The sequence below is a fragment of the Hypomesus transpacificus genome, chromosome 23 (assembly GCF_021917145.1).
Source record: "Hypomesus transpacificus isolate Combined female chromosome 23, fHypTra1, whole genome shotgun sequence".
In the NCBI taxonomy this organism is placed as follows: domain Eukaryota; kingdom Metazoa; phylum Chordata; class Actinopteri; order Osmeriformes; family Osmeridae; genus Hypomesus; species Hypomesus transpacificus.
In genome coordinates, this window is record NC_061082.1 from 3,652,377 (window position 1) to 3,674,031 (window position 21,655).

At 41.4% G+C, this 21,655-nt stretch overlaps 3 protein-coding genes across 3 annotated transcripts in view; 1 reads left to right on the forward strand and 2 right to left on the reverse strand.

The window, feature by feature from the left end:
* The window catches only part of LOC124485246 (glypican-6-like), a 51,579-nt gene extending 49,154 nt beyond the window's left edge, over positions 1-2,425 (forward strand). The window contains exons 7-9 of the mRNA XM_047046714.1: positions 239-375; positions 1,686-1,861; positions 2,134-2,425. Coding sequence (XP_046902670.1) covers positions 239-375; positions 1,686-1,861; positions 2,134-2,339 — 519 coding nt within the window. The 3' untranslated portion in view covers positions 2,340-2,425. The remainder of the gene's footprint in view (positions 1-238; positions 376-1,685; positions 1,862-2,133) is intronic.
* A 2,780-nt stretch (positions 2,426-5,205) lies between these two features.
* On the reverse strand, positions 5,206-9,161 carry dct (dopachrome tautomerase). Its single transcript, XM_047046717.1, has 8 exons — positions 8,590-9,161; positions 8,065-8,364; positions 7,764-7,864; positions 7,216-7,382; positions 6,743-6,922; positions 6,370-6,505; positions 5,971-6,172; positions 5,206-5,882 (listed from the first exon to the last, which is right to left on the reverse strand). Exons 1-8 carry the CDS (start codon positions 8,876-8,878, stop codon positions 5,716-5,718), a joined length of 1,542 nt encoding a protein of 513 aa, XP_046902673.1. The 5' UTR covers positions 8,879-9,161; the 3' UTR covers positions 5,206-5,715.
* Positions 9,162-9,402: 241 nt separating this feature from the next.
* Positions 9,403-16,114, reverse strand: LOC124485247 (L-dopachrome tautomerase-like). The gene is made up of 9 exons (XM_047046715.1): positions 15,608-16,114; positions 15,162-15,461; positions 14,986-15,086; positions 14,727-14,893; positions 14,437-14,616; positions 11,935-12,070; positions 11,537-11,738; positions 11,292-11,351; positions 9,403-9,922 (listed from the first exon to the last, which is right to left on the reverse strand). The coding sequence occupies exons 1-9, from the start codon at positions 15,894-15,896 to the stop codon at positions 9,789-9,791; spliced, it is 1,569 nt and encodes a 522-aa protein (XP_046902671.1). The 5' UTR covers positions 15,897-16,114; the 3' UTR covers positions 9,403-9,788.
* Between the last annotated feature and the right edge of the window lie 5,541 nt (positions 16,115-21,655).

Sequence of the window (21,655 nt, forward strand, 5' to 3'; positions counted from 1 at the left end):
CCAGTTGTTGATGTGTGACTGTCATGCAAATGTGTGAATTTCACTCTGCGGGGGTGGTAAGCAAGAAAGCCTCAGTGAGCCTCCAGTGTACCAGTCCTCCACCAGCCATCTGCATGGCACGTCACATCTGATCGTTAACCCGTCATTCTGACTCGCGTGTCAAGCAACGTTTTGTCGCTCAAGTTTTACATGCAAGCCCATCAATTGTTTGACTGGTGTCCCTCCTTCTTGTGTCCAGGTGATTGACATTAAGGAGAAACTGAAGCTCTATAGGAAGTTCTGGTCCAGCGTGCCTGAAGCCATCTGTCAGGAGGACCGGGTCACTGCAGGGGACGCCAGTGATGACCAGTGTTGGAATGGTCACACCAAGGGCAGGTACTAATGCAGCCACTAACACAAAGACCAACAAAAAAAACTTTTTTAATCCTCCCAATTAATTGTGTAATATGTCTGAGCTCTGAATTAAGAACCCTGGATTATGTATTTGCACCGACCCACATGCAGTAGCTTGAAAGACCTTGCGTTGTTTGGAGTAGAATTTTGGTGGAGGCAACACAAGTGGAAGACAAACAAACTGAAGTTCCTCCAAGGAGTTTTTCAACAGTCAGACCAGGCAGCGTCTTACTGTAACTGGTGCCCCCCAGAGAGACCCTTAAATGTTTGCTGAAATTTGCTTTGATATTTCTTTGCAACCAGTTCTCTCACGTTTCTCACTCTGAAAATGTGCATTATTAACCCAAATGTTTGACAATTGAAGCCTAAATGTTGAATCGCCCCAGAAGGGAAGACAACTGTGTTGCTTTCTGCTTGACATCCATGTGTTCCATTCCATTTATTTTTGTGCTTTCATTTGTTTCTACATTAGTATAAGTAACAGAAAAATGGTTTGTTCCAGCAAAAAGTAATTATGTTGTCCAACCAGTTCAGAAGAAGTAGTCTGTGAAATGAAAGTTTAAAAAAAATTGTCTGACACGTCCTGAATACCCCCGTCGAGGATGTTTTCCCCAGAGAAATATCTTACAATTGTGTCAACACATTCCCCAACATACGCAGGGTCAAGAGTTTATCCTACCCCGACAGACTCTGGTTCGGCCCTCCTGTCAGAATGTGAACAGTGGACAAAAACAACAAGATGAAGCACTGCAGAGAGAGAGACAGAGAGAGAGAGAGAGAGTGAGAGAGAGAGAGAGAGAGAGAGAGAGAGAGAGAGAGAGAGAGAGAGAGAGAGAGAGAGAGAGAGAGAGAGAGAGAGAGAGAGAGAGAGAGAGAGAGCAGCCTCTTCTCACCCTGCCTTATCTAACTGAAGGGGAGGGGAGGGGAGGAGGAGTGGGGGGGGGGGGCGGAGAAGAGGGGAGGGGGGTCAGCACACAGTCTCCTATTCTGGAGAGTTCTCTGTGACATCCCCAGCATGCCAGAGAGGCCAGGACAGCCTGTTATGAGGCTGTCTGGTGGAATTAGCCTCCCTGGCTTCATCCCCATTCACCCGAACTCTCCATGTTGCTGCAATGTTCCACTTGAAGCGTTTTGCTAATTTTCAAATTACTGGTCTTGGCCTAGGTGTGCATAAGACAGGAGAAGAATAGAAAGGAAAATAGTTGGCCGTGGATATGGAAGGTCTTTTCAGCGTAACCATAGTAGCTGTGTTTTTTGTTTATTACCACGTTTTTTTTTGTCTGGACCATCAGGTATTTCCCAGAGGTCCTCAAGGATGGACTAACCAATCAGGTCAATAACCCAGAGGTGGGCGTGGACATCACCAGACCAGACACATTGATACGCCAGCAGATCATGGCTTTGAGGGTGATGACCACCAAGCTAAAAAATGCCTTCAATGGCAATGACATCTACTTCCAAGACTCAAGTAAGTCTTCGCTGCATACTTTACCGTTTCTTATGTGGGTTACAAGTCAACAAACAACGTTCATGTTGTTTCCCATGGCAATCATGCATGAAAGTGTATAGAAACATTTTATAAATACAAAAACAATTATAAATGTTTACGTCAGCAATACGTGATTTGCACAGACGGTATAGATATAGTGTTGTACATATGGATTACAGTACTGTATATATTGCAGAAAGCAGTGAGTTCTGTGGTTCTGAGCCGTCCTCTGTGCTGCTGTGCTTCTGCAGGTGACGAGGGGAGCGGCTCGGCTAGTGGCAGCGGCTGCAAGGAGGCCTGTGTCACAGAGTTTGACTTTGTCAGCACCGAGGCCCCCGTGGTGGGGGCGGATCGCAGCGGCCCCATCGACGACTCCGCCACGCTCCCCGCCCCCTCGCTAGTCCTGTCGGCCACGCTCACCCTAGCAGCCCTGGCACTGCACCGGCTCTGGAGATAATGCTGGGGGAACCGGCCCCCATGTGGACAGCAGGATTCCTCTTTCCGTTGTTTTTTTTTTGTTTGTATTCAGACTGGGGCTGTGGTCAGGTTTTCATGCAGTCTTGGCCTCTTGGATACAGAGCTTGGAAGAGAGCCCCCAGGCATCCTGGTTCTCCCCCCCCCCCCTCCTCCCAGAGACTGTGCAGTACCATGCTTAGGTGTTTGCCTTCAGCCACAGCTTCACTATGTTAAACAGATGGCCCCCTGTCAAACTCTGTTCCGTAAGCTGAACGGAGATCACTTTTTTTGCATTCAGGAAATGTAGGTCTCCATGAGAAAAGAAAAAAACATGCACTTTGATTCTTTTGGTTTGTTGATGCTGTAAAGGATCATGTATTATTTTGTTGTACCACTGTGAGAATGTGAGATCTCAGCTTGAAGTGATGAGACTTAGAACATGTTTACCAAAATTACAAGACGTGGTCTAAGTCTTGACTTGCACATCTTGCAAGTCAAACTAAATTATCTTTTGGAGTGAAAAGATTAAACTAATTAAACAGCACCACAAAATAGTAGTTGGCTGCTACCCTTACATTTTTGCTTTAAAGGCCTCTGTTTATTAAATATACAGTAACATTTTACATTAGTATTCTTGTTAAAGTTTCATTACATAAGTAAGTACCACAGTATTTAATAGGCAATGTATCGAGTTCAACAAAATATCCTTATTATACACAAAATATACTTATAATTGAAACAAAATATTCTAATATACAATTTTGTGGTGGAGAATTTTATAAGTATATAGTGTCATTGTATATATGTAATATATACAAGTGTAAATCATTGAATTGGAGAGAGCACAATTGAAAGAGCACAGTAGCGTTTACAGTGGTGCATAGTGTCACATAATTGCAGTGTGTAAATACATGTTGTTCATTTTCACATTGCCTATTACTGTACTCAGTACATGTACTTATGAAATGACACTGTAAAGGGACACTACTGGAAAATTTTACAACATTTACAAACCAGTTGCAATTCAGGTTTAACTTGATAACTCAAATCATATACAGTTCTTACCAATGATTGTGTTTTTTTGTTGAGAGTGCAGATGAAATAAGATCCCATCCTGTTTGTGTTATTTCATACTTCATTGTACTTACCGTACTTCTTCGAATACACGCCGCGGGATTAATTTTTGGTGCGGCGTTTATTCGAGGGCGGCGTTTATTCGAGGGCGGCATTTAATTAGTAAGAGAGATTTTGTGAATTGTATCTGCAGTGCAGCCACAGACAACTTTGTTGCTGGCATTGTGACAAATGAATCATGCAGCTAAAAACGCAGGTTTCATTTACTACCTTGACCTCCTTGTCTATTCTTTGTCTGTCTATGAATGCGGCAACTCCATTTCTCATTGGCTATCAAGTAGGTGTGCGTTGGTAGTACAACTGTCTCAAATACAAGTGTTCTACATTGTGTAGAAATCTGAAGCAGCAGGCCAAAACGTTCATACACATTAGCTTTCAAACAGAAAGCTATGAAAGAAAGTTATGTACATGTGTAATAAATACTGGAATTGAATTTAACAAATTAAATAACCGTTTTCCGATTGTTTGGTGCGGCGTTTATTCGAGGGCGGCGTTTATTCGAGGGCGGCGTTTATTCGAAGAAATACGGTATATTGTCTTTGTATTATAAACTTGTCAATAGAAAAGGTCAACTTATAGTCATGTTCTGTTCTGTTCTGTTGACTTGATCCAGCAAATTGTTTCATTTTCTCATATGCATCCTCAGTGGACTAAATTGTGTTGTTGGATTTCATACATTATCTAAGTGAATCATAACAGCTTAATCAGCAGGAAAATGTTTACATGGGTTGTGTCGATGTCCAGTATTCATTTTCTGTATCCGATTTGAATCTGTACCTGGTAACTCTTTGTGGGGTTTTTTGACAGCATTTTCAACTCAACAGGGATGTCCCCTAAACTGTATGTTCATATTTTTACATTACCTGAAAAGGGGTCTTTTTGCCAGCCCAGTTGTCCTGTAGGTTCTGCTTTGAATATCAGATTGGTTTTAATAACCACCTTGTTTGCATATCAAATTCATGCATATTCTGCAAATTATTGACCGATGGAGTATGCACTAAACTGTTTAAAATCCAAACTAAATTATAAAATGTTTGGTAGGGTTTTAATTATGATAATTAATGATAATTCACAGTATGAATGCCATGCCGTAAATGGTAAATAAGGAAAGTAAACAATGTGCCATGTTGTTGCAGCTCAAATTCAAAACACATTGAAGATTTAAACAGCCAAAGGCAAAAAAAAAAAAAAAGTCATTGAGTTTATCTCTGAAGCATGAGTGGTTGTGTCTGTGCAGGCTGGCCTCAGGCCGACCACAGCCACCTGTGAAATGAGAATCTGAGGAGGTGGAGAGGGCCCGGGCAGGCTTGGTTGCTCCAGAGAGGATTGTCAGTAGAGCGTGCCTACCGAGGCTGTGAGAAGCCTGGCATTACTGGAGGGGGTATACTTTATTTAGCCCTCAGACACAGACCAGCCAAACCAGTCTCAAGAAGGACTGTATGTCCACTGTTCTCCAAAAGGCCAGTCAGCTCAGTTAACCATAAAGGCCAGCTACGCTTACATATCAGGGGAGTTAGCCAGTATTATAACCTTTAGCTCTTATCATGATCTCTGTTGGGCGTTGCAGCAATTTTGTTGGCTTGCTTGTTGCCTTTTGATAAGTCAGTATTATTGTTCACATTGTATGGATGTAGGGGAAATGATGTGAAAAGTCATGGAGAACAGTTTGCCCCTTTGTCAGTTTGTCGTTGAATAAGATTCTTTATTATGAACAATGGTCAGAGAGGATACTGTTTTTATGTTTTGTATCATTGCACTTTTAATGGTAATATTTTTGCAATAAAGTCTTGAAAATTGATGTTCATGAATCAGCAAAAGTAATGTACAAACAAAGGTTTCCAAAACATTATTCATTAACATTTTGTAAAATCATGTGTACTACGATCTAGCTGACATAAAAATCTTACAATTATGCCTTACAGTTTTTTATTGCAATTAAAAAGATTTGTTCCGTTTTTTGTTACTCTTTCTTGCAAATAAACATTTGATAAAAGATGACAACAACTTTGCAATCTGATTACTTAATTTTAGTATAAATGGGGGGAAAAAGTTTAGTTTTACAAGCATTAAAATGTGGTTACAGGACAAAATGATTCACGCCCAGAATTCTCCTTTTTCTTTTTGGTTCACTTGTAGTGATAGCTGTAGTGGAAGCCTTAGCCTTTAAACATAAAAAGGTTTGTGGAGGACTTAGGGGTGTATGAGTGCTGAAGAACAGTTCAATATTACAACCACTTTAGTATCTAGGCTTCCTCTGTGTATCTTCTGTTTGTGAACTCTGCTTTAATCAAAGGTTCAAACCCTCTTCTTCTTCTCCGTTGCACCATGATGAAGAGGAGAAGCAGGAGGCCCAGGAACACGCCACCCAGAGTGGACCCCAGCACAAACACTGTGGCTCCACCATCGCTGTCTGTGGCAACATTAAAGTACATCGATTGTGAGAATATTACTGGTATAAATAGCTTTGGAAGATTTCTGTGTAGGCAAGATTTGCTCACCTTCCAGTGCAATGGCATAGGAGTAGCCCAGTTGTTCAGCCGCCACGTAGATCTCCTCATTGGTGATTGGAGGGAAGAAGGGCACCATGTTGAAATCTCTGTTGTGGCCAATAGGAGCCATCTCATCTGGGTAGGTGGAGTTTGTAGGAACAAACCTCTTCATCCACTCATCAAAGATGGCATCCGTGAATGCATGGAGCACCTACAAACACAACAATATTATATTATATTATTATGGACAGCAATAACTAGTATTTAGCACATTTCCATACACTCAAAATAATTTTTAGATGGTTATGGTGGATATGTATTTCAGTCATATCATCCCAAACTATGTTGGATCATTTATCACTTTATTTGAAAGAACATGAACCCTGGGGCAGATCCTTCAACCCTCACCAGGAAGATGGGGTCATTGGCAGCAGAGTGGGCCAGACCACTGGTCCCATTGAGGAAGGAGTGGACCAGATTGTGCAGGTTGTCCACCGATGAGTCAAGCTCTCCATTTGGTTTGTCATAACCTTCAAGAGCATTCCTGTAAAACACCAATCACTAAAATTAAAATAACAGCATCACAGTGCAGTTTAAAAAGTCTCCATCCTCCATTTAGTCAGTGTTAAGGTTCAGCTATTATTTATGTTGGTAGTACTGCAAAATGTAAAAAACATTAAAAAAAGATCTAGATCTGTTACAAACATTAGTAAATCTGGTCTACAACTGACTAGTCATCGTAATGTGATAAATGTGATATATGTAAGCATGCATAGAAGACCTGAAGCTGAATGTGGAGTTGGTGAAGTAGGGAGGGCTGTCAAAGTCCCTGAGGGAGAGGCAGCTCCTCACATCATTCATGGTGGGCAGACTCATGTTGTTCCTCTCCACCACACCTCTCCTGATGGAGCCCTCCTTGGTCCCGTTACACAGAGTCACCAGCTGGTTGTATTCGTCCAGACTAGAGGCAGAAGTTAATATTTTTACAACCTTGTTGTTAGCCTACTGTGGTGCAATGCAAAAATAAAGAATTTCATTCAAATTAGAATAAATTATTGGTAACTATTGATACATGAAATGTTAATCTGTAAAATGTACTGATGCTTAATCACAAAGTAATTGCTAATTATTCAAACATGTACATACTTTATTCTGTATATAAAAAAAAAACAAATGAACAGAGAAAAGCAAGACACATGAACATCAAATATGACCCATGAAATATCTTTGTGTGAATTCCCATGTGTGACAGACCTGTTACACACCACCCCCCAGTTGGAGAACCTGGACTGGTTACTGATGAGGGAGGGGTTTTCTGGGTTCCGCCCCCCCAGGAGAGAGTCTGTGCAGACGTCACACTCACTCTGGCCTGTGGCAAAGTTCCAGTACGGCACAGCAAAGTTCTCGTTGCCTGTTAAACGCTGCAGAGGAAAAAAAGATTTTTTGAATAATTTTTTTCTAAAAATCTTGTTGATTTGTATCACGCTTGAAAGTCTTCCTATAATTTCAGATTATAATTTATGCCTGATTTAATATACATCTATGACCAATGCCAGTTTGTTACCATTACTACTGTTATGAATGACTGATTCTTACTTTGCAAGCCCTAAAATTTAGGATTATCGTAGCTCAGTTTGGTTATTGAGCAACTGTATAACTGAAGCTAAACCTCTTAACAAACTTGCATACCAACAAGTGAACCATTTTTCAGATGTATTCAGATAGATAGGGGGAAAGAAAACATTTTTATTGAGATTATGATACTTCCTTGTGTATTGGTCTGTTTATATGATATATCTGACCTGCAGCTCTCTCTCCAGGCTGAGGAGGTGGTACCTGTGCCAGGTTATGAAGGCTGGGCCCTTGTGGGAGAAATCAATTGCTCTGAATGGACGGCCTGGACCTGCAAAGGAACCATATCCAGGTTTTGAGAAGAAAGCTATTTTCAACATATCTAGCAGCCATACAGATACACAGATGGAATAATACATCGAAAATACAAAGAGATATGCCTATTGATTTTGAGTAATCAGAATGCATCTTTCAATAAAAAACAAGCATTATTCTAATTAGTTAGTGAGAACATAGTAAAAAGACGTTTACCAAGGAGGGTGTCCCTGACAGAGTAGTAGTGCTGCCAGACAAAGAAGTCGTAGATGGAGATGTTGGTGAACTGGGGCTGGGTTCCGTTGGGTCCCAGTAAGCCCATCCAGTGCTGCGTGGCGATGACATAGTCTGGGTGGGTGGTGGTCTTGGCCAGGTCCAACACATCCAGGAACTGTTGGAGCTCAGCTGGTGTCAGAGAGTGGATGTTCTTCCTCACCACTGGAGCTTTTCTCTGGTCACAGTTTGGTCCTGTCCAGCCAAACTTACACTGGCCACAGTCAAAACCAGCAAAGTTACCTGCACATGGGAAAGGAGAAAAGTACACATAAACAATAGAAAAACATACAAAATAGAGTTAAACCGACAATGTGCTCAAATTTATGCTGAAACTTCCGGCAGGTCTGGCTTATATCCAAGTCCTGGTCTACTTTTGGTCAGCCAGTCCTACTCTTTTGTAACTCAACACTCTAATCCAAAATCATAGATGAGGGTTTACAGACAACAGTTTACAGCATGACTCACCAGAGCATCTGCATGTCTGATTGAAGAACTTGGTCGGCCATCTCTCTCTGTCATCCACATTTCTCAGTCGATAAGGTCCTCCCCAGGGTTTGCTGTCCACCCTGATGTTGGAGCAGTTTCCTCTCCCTGATAAACTTCCACACACGTTAGCAGGATCTGAGCCCAGAGACGGGCAGCACTGCTTGGACACAATCCCCTCCACCGTGCAGCACACTCTAGGAAACTGAGCCCCTGTAGGCTCGGGCCTGAAGACGAAACAAACGAACCCCACAACCAACGCTTTCATCATCTTTCACACTTCTGTCTCTTCTCACTCCTTCCAGTAAAATCAGTTTGCACACCAATTCACTGCGATGATGTCACCAATTAGTTCCTCCAGAATGGCATGGAATCTCACTGTGCTATGTTCCTCCGTTGTGTATTTAAGATTAGATACAGTGATAACTGTAACAGCTATGAAGAAAGCCCTGTAAGGAAGTGACTGAGTTCCACTCACTTTCATGGACATTAACAAACCTTCCAATTTATCTGCTGCCTCTTAGTACAGCCAGAAAGGATTAAGCCATTGGTCTCGTGGTAATCACCTGACAACACAGAACTGTGAGCTGGGCTAATACCAGGGAAATGCCTGGAGGGAACTGTGCTCTGGTGGTCAGCTTGTTTGTCTGAGAACAAAAAAACGGACTTAGCAACATGTCATTTTTCAACAATTGCTCATTGACATCAGGATTTCTTACATTTTCAAGTAGTGATTGTGATATTCATACTGTGATGAGTTTTTTTAATTTTTTTATTAAGTTTAATCTCAGTTTCATTGTTGACTATTTGAACTAATACTTTAACTGTAATTGATTTTAATCAATAACACAAAGTTACACAAAAGCACTGGTTCTACAGATACATTTGCTCACAAGATACAAGTTCACTCCTGGGACGTTGAGGGGCACAGACCACAACTTAATCATTCACTTCAGACTGTTGTACATAGACTGTAATACTCTTCAAACTCATTTGCATGTTTGCCTAAGGAGGACGTTCTAAACCAATAGCTAACACTGGGTGCTATAGGGGATTACTCTCGTGTTCTACTTGAAGAAAATCACAAATCATTCAAAGCAACCAATGACCTTTTTGTTTCATGGCAACAAAGGCATATGATACATGCTGCGCTGGTGCGCACTCATCTCATGTCATGTGCTTTATCCTGAGTGCGTAGTCTTTCTCCTCCCCATTGAAAATGGCTTTGTGGCCTTCCATGTGATGGCTGCTGATGCTGACAAAATCCTGACAGGATTACAGCGGACATTCCAGGAGGACGTCCAATGGAATGTGTCTGAAGGAATCACTGTTAAAGTGTCAAGACACAAAACCAACAGCACACAGCACTACACTTTTGGATAAACATAAGGGTGTAGGTTTCATTAGACATGGAAGGGACATGCCGCACACAATTTGGGTAAATGGCCCTTTTCAATAAGAAAGTCTTATTTAAACGGCTATATCCTCAGTTATTTTAAAAAGCAGTCCCGCCCACATGCCCCAGTGCATACGACTCAAGGAGCTGAAACACGAAGACAGTAAAGTTAGAGAGTATCATGATAAATGTGTACATGCAATGATTGGTAACACAATTAGTCACAGTGGTGGCTAATTTTTTTTTCCTGTCCCATGACGATTTTTCTAAAGAAACAAGCCGTAGCCCAAAGATGAAAAGCAAATGTAGATGCCAGTCAACTATTCTCCGAACGTTCTTGTTTTCACCAAGAAGGTAATTGAAATTATTTATTCCCTACAAAATCTATTCATAATGTATCCTTAAAAAATATACAACTTCAAACACCAACTCTCTAAATTATGACCGCACCTGAATCATTTATTATAGAAACACTAATTCCATTTGTTTCACAGGGGAGAGTAGAGTAGCACTTTATTAATCCAAGGAGGGAGATTTCACTGTTTCAAAAGCAGAGGAATCAATAACAAACAACAACAAAATGCAGAGTTTTGAATTTCATACTGCTTCATGGAGCTACTCAAACCGGAAAACGTAGTAAAGCGGCCTCACAAATACAAGGTATTTGATACATTTGCATATGCGACAACATTTTCTTTTAACGTTTTGATGGGGGAAAAAACACCTAAAATGTAATTTTAGTAAATTATAGGTTATGAACTGTCTATGCTATTTTAATCTCTAAATAAAAAACGCCACTGAGCTGACAGCACATATCCCAACACCTCATTTTCAGGGTGCCATGACGATGATCCCCTCAACTTACCGAGTGTGAAACTTTGCGGCCTCAACTGAAAACCCCCCTGAGATCCTGAGATGGCATGAGATCAACAACCATGAGATCAACAACCATGACAAATATGAAATGACAGGAGGATGTAGACTTTGAAACCGCTTTGGAAGGGCACCAGAAAGATAGAAATTGTAACAATGTTAAAATACTAATCACGTCTGTCAAATTTGAACCATTTTGTTGCTTGCACACCAATGCGTATTTCAGAGAGAGGAAAAAAATGGATTTGTGTAATTGTATTTAAATATATCAGAAATACAGTGGCTCCAATAAAAATAATAGGTTATTAGGAGGATTCTGTGTACATTCTGTTGGAGTAGTTAAGAAGTGGTTCAAAGCCACTTTTCCTTTGTGCCCGTGAATAAAGCAGGAACACCACAAGGAGAACCAACAAACCTATAAAAACTCCTCCCAATGTAGATCCCAAAACGAGCACATCAAAACCGTTGTCTGTTTCTGAAAGAAAAATGCAGAAAAGTTGTTGAGCAATAAATTCCTGTACGTCGTACAAACTGCAGTGAACAACCCAGAAAAGGCTTATTCATATTGGAAGCTTTGATTGGGGTAAAGAAATACAGTAGGTCACTCGTGACTCGTTTTACCTTAAAATGAATAAAAGTATTTGTATTTCAAGAACTAACCTTCCAATGCAATGGCATAGGAGTAGCCCAGTTGTTCAGCCGCCACGTAGATCTCCTCATTGGTGATTGGAGGGAAGAAGGGCACCATGTTGAAATCTCTGTTGTGGCCAATAGGAGCCATCTCATCTGGGTAGGTGGAGTTTGTAGGAACAAACCTCTTCATCCACTCATCAAAGATGGCATCCGTGAATGCATGGAGCACCTACAAACACAACAAGACAATATTATATTATGGGCTGAAATAACAATAGTATTAAGCACATTTCCACACACTCAAAATACTTTTTAAATGGTTATGGTGGATATATGTTTCGGTCATATCATCCCAAACTATGTTGGATCATTTATCACTTTCTTTGAAAGAACATGAACCCTGGGTCAGATCCTTCAATCCTCACCAGGAAGATGGGGTCATTGGCAGCAGAGTGGGCCAGACCACTGGTCCCATTGAGGAAGGAGTGGACCAGATTGTGCAGGTTGTCCACCGATGAGGCAAGCTCTCCATCTGGTTTGTCATAACCTTCAAGAGCATTCCTGTGAGAAACAGACTCAATCGTTGCCAGGGAAGATATTTTCGTTTACTTGTTATTCTAGCTAGTGCTGTCAGTTTAACGCGTTATTAACGGCGTTAACGCAAACCCAAATTAACGGCGTCAATTTTTTTATCGCGCGATTAACGCTCTTTTTGGCCTAGCAAACTTTTTTTTTTCACATGCTGTTGCAACCAGAGCCATTGAAAAAGAGAGTTGCGACACGCTTTGATCTCGCCGACACGTGATCACGTGGTTCATGTAGCTCGCTGTAGTTCCAAAAAGCCCCACTGCTGTCAACTTTTTTGAATGGTTTTCAATGGAGCTGGCCAACGGAAGTCGCTTTTTTAGGCAAATGACAAATGAAACAGGCTCGGTTGAAGAAATCTGATATTCTGGCTATCTTCAGCTGACTCGTATCTACATAAGGCAGTCCTCCCTGACGTTTTTGGTGTAAAATAGAGTGAACTACAACATTGTGAACACTCACTGCCAGTGAAACGCAGGAAAAAAGCTAGAGCTTTTTTGTCACGTGGTTCCGGTAGCTCGCTGTGGTAAAAAAAAAAAAATAACACTGCTGTCAACCTGTGTGAATGGTTTTCGGCGGGACAGACAGCAGCACCATCTCGATTCACGGATATTTTCGGTATATTAACACAATGTCAATTGGTTACTGGTGTGTTGTATCATGTATGTATGCTACTTTATTAACATGTATGTATAACATTAACTTAAAGTACATAACGCAATATTGTAAAGCAGAGCTAGAAATGGCTATGCTAGCAGTAGCCTATATTGTTCCACTTAACGTTTAACCTTCGACTGTTTTTTTTCTTCTTCATCAGCCCACTTACAATTTACCACATTAACAACACTTATGTTTGTAGTACTTGATGCAAGTTGAATCTAACCATGATCACCAGCAACTGTTCAATAGAAAAAAATAGAACAGAATTTACAAGGCAACCAACTGCAATTCAATAAAACATTTTAGTGTACAATATGTCCAGTGTTCTTCCACTCCTTTTGTTTGTAGTGAGCAGGTGATCTAAATGTCTGCTTTTCACAAACCCTAGACCGCAGTAGTAGATGCATCTAGTTGAGCTAACTAGCTAGCTATTGAGTGGACCTGAAATTCCTGCCGAGCGTTGCTAGACAATATGGGACCCAAGGCTTTAATCTGCAATTCATTGTTGCTAGCTCTAATCAGATGTACTATAGGCTAATAAGAGCAGATTCTGTAAACTCTGTATGCCAAAGAACACCAATAACTAGAACTAATTTGACAGACTATAAACCAACGATCTTCTGGTTATGATACACGTGCTCTCTAGCTAGCTACAGTAAAAGTGTTGCTTAGCTCTAGATACTAGACCCATACGTCTAGCGCAAACTGCATTAAGAATCTAACAAGCTATAATCTTACGATACATTTTCTCTACAGCTGGCTATATGAAATACTACTAATAACAAATGATATGTGGTGGTTGAAATATGAAAAAATTCATGATTTTCATCAATTTACTAGCTAACTTACTTCGGAGACACTGAAAATGAATGGGGTTCAACGGTGGAAAATACAATGTTTGGAACTATAGGTCGCGTGGGACACGCTTTACTTCCGCATTCCTCGATAACAATGGGAGTCTATGGAAGTGTCGCAACTCTCTTTTTCTATGGCTCTGGTTGCAACAACTACCGAAGTTAGAAAAACTACAACACCACACCGGATCTAGCTAGACCGGACACAAAACAACAGGCACCCCACACACTTGTTTGGCTTGCGATCCGGCTAAAGCGTAGTAGCAGAGCCCGTTTACGGATATGAGACATTCTCTGGTAGTAGGTTAACTTTACGTTTTGAGTGGATGGCCAGCGCGAGACGCCGAAATGGATGCCAATAAGATTCTGAATGGAAAGTTTACTTTTAAAAAGTTGCCAAATGGTTCCATTGACAAGACCAAAGTGATCTGTGTGTTTTGTCGTTGTAAAATGAGCTATCATTGCAGCACGTCAAGTCTGAAATACCACTTGATGGCCAAGCACACAGATGATGCAAATTCTCCGCCCCCTCGTCCAAGCCAGGCGATTGCAATGTTGTTTTCAATAACAAAAAATATTTGCACGAAGCAATCCGAACCACTTTTCCATGTTGATAAGAGCATTACAATTTGAAAAAAGAATGGGACAAAAAGAAATCAAGGGACATTTAGAATAGATAGAAATAGAAATGTGCGATTAATTGTGATTAATCGCGAGTTAACTATGACATTAATGCGATCAATCGCGATTAAATATTTTAATCGTTTGACAGCACTAATTCTAGCCTAGACAGACGAAGAGATTTGAGAATTCAAAACAAAACACCACCTGAAGCTGAATGTGGAGTTGGTGAAGTAGGGAGGGCTGTCAAAGTCCCTGAGGGAGAGGCAGCTCCTCACATCATTCATGGTGGGCAGACTCATGTTGTTCTTCTCCACCACACCTCTCCTGATGGAGCCCTCCTTGGTCCCGTTACACAGAGTCACCAGTTCATTGTACTCGTCTGGACTGGGGAAGAGCATGCACACTCTCATCAAAAACACCATAATGTTGGTAAACACACACATATCATTTTTCTGGATGCTTTTTTTAATGGCCAGGATGCAATAGCCACAGACCTGTTACACACCACCCCCCAGTTGGAGAACCTGGACTGGTTGCTGATGAGGGAGGGGTTTTCTGGGTTCGGCCCCCCCAGGAGAGAGTCTGTGCAGACGTCACACTCACTCTGGCCTGTGGCAAAGTTCCAGTACGGCACAGCAAAGTTCTCGTTGCCTGTTAAACGCTGCAGAGAAAGAAAAAAAAAGAGTTTTGAAGGACATTTTTTTTTAAGTCAATAAAGTGATCCTATAATTTCTAACTGAAAAGCTAAAGGACCTGCAGCTGTCGCTCCAGGCTGAGGAGGTGGTATCTGTGCCAGGTTATGAAGGCTGGGCCCTTATGGGAGAAATCAATGGCCTTGTATGGACGGCCAGGTCCTAGGGCAGATGAGAAACATGTCAACATTCCTGCTACACATGTATTGTTGTTGTGTAGGAATGCATCACATTTACCAAGAAGGGTGTCCCTGACAGAGTAGTAGTGCTGCCAGACAAAGAAGTTGTAGATGGAGATGTTGGTGAACTGGGGCTGGGTTCCGTTGGGTCCCAGTAAGCCCATCCAGTGCTGCGTGGCGATGACATAGTCTGGGTGGGTGGTGGTCTTGGCCAGGTCCAACACATCCAGGAACTGCTGGAGCTCAGCTGGTGTCAGAGAGTGGATGTTCTTCCTCACCACTGGAGCTTTTCTCTGGTCACAGTTTGGTCCTGTCCAGCCAAACTTACACTGGCCACAGTCAAAGCCAGCAAAGTTACCTGCACATGGGAAGGTATAGTCTGTGAATATTGGGTATTTCAAACAGTGCAATGTACGATACTCTTAGTAGTATTATATCATGGTACACACAGTATTAACTCCTGCAGAAGCATTAGCCTCATAATCTACGAATGCAACCACTTACCTGAGCACCTGCAAGTTTGATTGAAAAACTTAGTCGGCCATCTCTCTCTGTCATCTCTGTCTCTCAGTCGATAAGGTCCTCCCCAGGGTTTGCTGTCCACCCTGATGTTGGAGCAGTTTCCTCTCCCGGATAAACTTCCACACACGTTAGCAGGATCTGAGCCCAGAGACGGGCAGCACTGCTTGGACACGATCCCCTCCATCGTGCAGCACACTCTAGGAAACTGAGCCCCTGTAGGCTCGGGCCTGAAGACGAAACAAACGAACACCACAACCAATGCTTTCATCATCCCCAAGCTCTGTGTTGTCTGTCTTCTTCTTGAAAATCAACTTGTGCATCAATTCCGCTATATTAAGTGATCAATTAGTTTCAATGAAATGGTAAAATATATGTCTGATTTCAAAAGGAACCACCCGGATCTCTAGTAACTGTAACCATTACTACTGATGTGGCGTCTCTGCCCCGCGTTTTTAAGCTTCCAGATGACAATGTTGTTAGTTAAAAGGTTTGCCCTTCAGGACAAGATCTCGTGGGGTGGCATCGTCCTTAAATAGTTTGCCTTGCAGACAGATAATTGTGTAATTTTTTATTTATTTTTTATATCCTGATAGTTCCTCAGTTTTCGAAGTGGACAATACAGTGGTGATAGTCACACTGTTAGCTCCTGATCAGCCCCTAGGGATGTGTTTGGAATCATGTGTTCAGCTGTGCAGTTTCCTCTACTGCATTCTATTCACAGGGGCATGCCACTATCTCATCGTACACGAATTGTTCATATATTTACACTTTGTTTGCATTTCAGTTTGTTTAAAATAATCATGCAAACACATTTGAGTTGATTTGCTGTTTATTTATGCTCAACAACAAGGAATCATGCCTATATGCAACAGTTGGCTGACATACTGTGGTTAAACCACAAGATGGTGATAATCCTCCATGGAAAATGTTCACAGTTTCAAAGAAGCTAGGGAGATGATGAGGATTGTACTTTCTGGTGTAACTTTTTATGACGATTTTTACATAATGTCACTTATCCCCAAACCTTTTTGGGCGATATAGGCTTTTAAAAGGGAACCAACAATACACCAAACAAAATGAATTTAAACAGGAGAAATACTGATATTGGGCACAGTGAAGTGTATAACTTTACAAACATGAATAATAATCAATGTGCATGAAAAAATGATAATTGATAGTATTGTTATAGTAAATAAATAAATGAATAATTAACAACATTCTCCTCATTATTAATTTATAAGAAAAACTTCTAAAGATGCAAATCTGTGTTCAATATTTCCCAACCCATGGAACTTGGTAATGCATTTATAAGTTCCATTTGCTTCACCTGCCCTCCATTATCATGTAAATAAATCATTTTGGTATTAGGCTTTGATTTTGCACTGAGTGGTTGAACATTGTATGTGAACAATTTGAGTGCTGTTGATTTTTGAGCTGCTAATTGCACCAGCGTGCAATATGCATGGAGCGTTGTCCCTTTTTGTCCGGGAGACAATGTCACCCGGTGGTGTCGAGAGTCCTCTACGTCGCCCACGGAAGTGTCATTGTTTTAACATGGAAACTTCCAAACAGAGGGACAGCTTTGCGTGAAGAGAGAGAGAGTGCTCTGCCCTTTGAAGTGGTGAAAAACGAAAAACTCTCCTTTTAATACCATTTCAAAGAGATATCACAGGAGGAGGAGACACTTCGTTTGTGAAATGATCTACTTATTACCATGCTGATGGAGAGATGCTTACATTCTATGCTAATGGCTATGTGAATATTCCACTTAGTGTGTTGTGCCCTGCACACATTTAGAGGAATATAATGTGTCGGTTGGAAGACAGAGAGCTTTTTCAAATTGTAATCGAGAGCACTTCAGTTTTATTCACTATGAACAGAGCTCAGTAGGCGACGACTGGAGGGACTGATGGGAGACGAGGCTCCCACCTCATTGAATCCAGAATTCTAAACTACCTCACTCTTATGTGGCGCCTTACAATGAGAAATCGAAAACAGCAACTCATTTCTCCTGCAACTACTAACTCACAGTGATGGTAACGCTCGTGTTTAAAGGTTTAACTGTCTAAGAAATGAACGCAGTTAATGTGTCTGGTCTTATGCCTCCAAAGGAAGAATATGGCCTTGCTTCAGATACAATATCTTCTATTTACTGAAAGGAAGCTTTTGATACAACTTTCAGCAGCGGTATACAGTTTAACCTGTCTACCTTAGGCAAAGCGAGGGAGCATTAATTACTCAACATGATCTGCCATCTCGAAGGTTAAAATCATGAGATCTGCAGAGCTCTGAGAATAATATACTGGTAATGTCTCCATCCATTACCTGAACATTGTAACTTCACTTTATCTGAAAAATATGTGTGATCCCCATGACAAGATCAATACACAGCACAGGGGTGTATTGCTGCTACTCCACATGCCATGTAAGACTTACAGAGAGACATAAATAGAGAAAGAGAGAAATAGTTGGAGGAAGACTTAACTGAAATGCAATACTTCTGAACAGCATGAGGGGGCAGTGTTGTTCACTGACAGGCCCTCGGAGACGATTGACCATCCCTCCAGAGTTGCCTTCATGATGCTCTGCCAAATATGCCATGAAATAGTCTAGGTATGGACATCTTTGTACTTTGACAGTCACCATTTCAAATTTCAACCATGCCAGGCAATGACTTACAGTATACGTTAGGCTGGGTGGTGTGTACAAACATAGATTGAGTGGCCCAGTATCCAGTCTTAATCCTCTTTAAGGCTTCTAGCCACCTTCAAACTAATATCTAGGGGCGACGCATAGTTCACGATGTACCCTACTTTTCCTGCAAACACTTCTAATTAGCAACTGGAAAATAAGATTAATAGTTAGTGCTAAGCAATACGCTTTAGGTCAATTATTCTGAAGGTTCCTGCGATGTTATCATGACGTTGTAAAGCAAAATTCAAGGACAAGTAGCGTAAAACCAATCTTAATTTGATATATTTCCATGAAGGGTCAACAAGCGTTCAAATTGATGGAGATGATATCTGTTTCCATCAGTATGAGATGTACGTTGTAGGGAAACCTCTAACGCTCATTACATGCTGTTAAATGAATTTATCCTCATTACTAATCTGTCCCTTGTACCATTAGAGATGGAAATTAGAACTACAAACAGGACCTTGGGCACTTTTTAATCAGAATACATTAAAGTTGCATTTGGAATGATTTGTGTTTTAGCTAGTTTGTCTCCAGAACTCTGTCAAAAGCCAAACACATGATCCTCTTACAGTGAGAATCTGGCCTGTGTTCCCATGGCCTAGGCATGGGGTCTGTCAAGCATCTGACAAGCATTGTTAAACAATTATAAGAGGGAATGTGGTATATTGTTCTTTAACTGGCTCCCCAAAACAAAACTAGCAGCTAACAAAATACTGTTTATTTTGCTGTGCCCCAATCAGAACATTGGCTAGACCCTTCAGTGAGTCTTTCTTTACCGAGTCCCGCCCACTTCTCTGGCAGCTTACCGATTTACATTTCAGCATAATGCAGGCATTAGAGGAGGCACAAGGCATGCCTGATAAGTTACAAAGTGCTCCAGGGGTAAACCTCGTAAGAGAGGGTTTGGAGTTATTTACAGCCTTCAAATCCTTCAAACATTCATGTCTGGAGGATGAGATTGGTTTTGCTGTTGGTGCCTTGCTCACAAAGCAAACACAATGCTTGTGTAGGGTGTTTAACCGTAAATGACCAGATGACATTAATTTTAATAGACTGATCCCATCACATGCTTTGGACTTGTGTGTATGATACTGCTTAGGACATAAGAGCCCTGTAAAAGAAGAATCCACGCTGAAAAACATCCCAGAGACACAAGGGTTGGCTCTGTGAAAGAGGAACACAAGGAGACTAAAAATGATTTTTAAATGCAATTTAATTTTCAATGAAGCACTACTTAAGTTGTATAGGGTTTTCTCAACAAAGATATGTTTTATTTGTGCATTTTGCATAATAATAATGCTCAAAAAATGCAAAAACTTCACAAAGGATGTGAAAAGCAATGGATTTCCTTCTTATCAGAATTGCTTTCTGTACAGTTGTTCCGTTTGAAATGCATTTAATTGCAAATAGAAAAGAAGAGAGAGAAAGCCAACAATGCGCGCGGCTGAAGCGGTTTCTCATCTGCAGCGAGTGAAAGTATTCAAATCTAAGCGGGCAGACAATGAGGGAGGAATCGTGCTCTGAATAGTCTCTCCCTCTCTCCCCTTTTCCTCTTAGACCAATCCAAGGTCTTTTCCTTTCCTGCTCTGAGGGGCGGGCTTTCAACTCTACACCAACTTCCTTACCACTGTGGAACGAAATCAGTCGGATCGTATAGCAAGAGCAGACATGTAGGCATTATTCATTGTGTTGCTTTACCAGACTTGAGTGTGAATTTAGATCTTATACAGCTCTTGATAATGTATTTCCGAGACACTATTCAGGGCTAAGGCCCTGTTATGCTGTGGCGTTCTGGCTGCTTGCTTCACTTGGTGGTCTGACAGGGAGACCTCAACATGCTTCTGCCAAGCTTTACCAATCCCCAGAAAAGGCCTCGCCCAGACTACCTCTCCCTTCTCTATCTCTGCTCAGAGGGAGGAGTGCTAGGGGATCACGGGCTACAGACTGGTTGGTGCACGGACCTTTGAGGGGCAAGCCTGGGGCACAACACCCACCCTATCTGTCGACAGTTTCATTGGAGCAGGAGGGGGAATTCGAAAGAAGAAAGTGCACCCATCAAACTTTCCAGTGCAGCTAGGAATTCTATTTTTTCCCAACAAAGATTTATACATATTTATACAAGCCCAAATATTGATAGGAAAGTGGCAGGAAAAAAAATCTTGGAATTGCAGAGGTAAACTATATGTAAATGCCATAAAGTAATAGACTTGTAGTGCAAATCACACCATTTTATCTTTAATTTTGCTTTCGTACCCCCCTCCCCCCCCCCCTCCCAACCTCTTTCCTCTGGCTTAAAGGTGCATCAGAGATATGCATTTAAGCATATTCAGAACACGGGGCGTGAAATTAAATGTGTGGCAGAGTGAGAAAAATATACAGACGCTGGAGATGCCTTAAAAATAGTCATTTATGCAGATGGAGAGGAGTGAAATCATTTGCAATGGGATGACCCTCTCTCCAAGCATTTCTCCCCTCACTGTTCTTCCCTAATCTTACACTGTATCTTCCTTTTTCATTGAACTCGCCAGTTTGCTGCTAAGCAGCCTTGTAGATAAGGCAAAGTGCTAAAGGAAGACTACAGAAGGAGCTCAGTGGGGCCGTTTCTATTGCACTTTCACCCAAGGCAATGGGCAGAATTTAACGGATTCCTTCCAACATATGTTTTTGCCAGATAAGTAAACAGTGTGTGTCGGAAATGAAAAAAAAAGCATTTGCAATTTAATGACATTACAGCTCCCAGCTTAGCCCGCCGCGCTGCGAGGCGAGGAGCAGAGAAAGGGGAAAGCGGAAGAATGGAACCGGGTGTCATCAATGTATTTTTTTTCTCTTTTCCCTTGCAAGAAGCAGCACTGAATTCTTCTTATTCTTTTCACAGCCCTTCACTTCTCCATCCATTCCTGCTATTTTCTCCCCTCGCCCATAGTTTCCTCTCCTTTGTCAGGATGAAATTATCTATTATTTTATTCAGAAGTCTTAATATTTTTCCCTGCCACAGGAACTTCTTCAACATCAGATTCCCTGGGCTAGTGAAGATCGAGCCTGTCTTTTTCTTTGCTTCTCCTCGCCCACCCTCTTTCTCTTTCTCCTTATCTTTCTTTGTCTGGCTCATCAAAACACATTATACAGCTTGGTACAATAAGACAGTGTCTCCATGTTGTCAGGACATTCAGACTTAATACCAGGATACAAAAAAAGAAAAGGGTCAGAAGGAAAAATCAACCCAGCCTACATTTCAGAGGAGGTAAAAGATCTATCCACCCCTGTGGAACTCAGTGATTTTCCCCTTTTCTTCCTGCCGGCTGTCAGGCAGCAGCCTTATTATAGAAGGCTAAT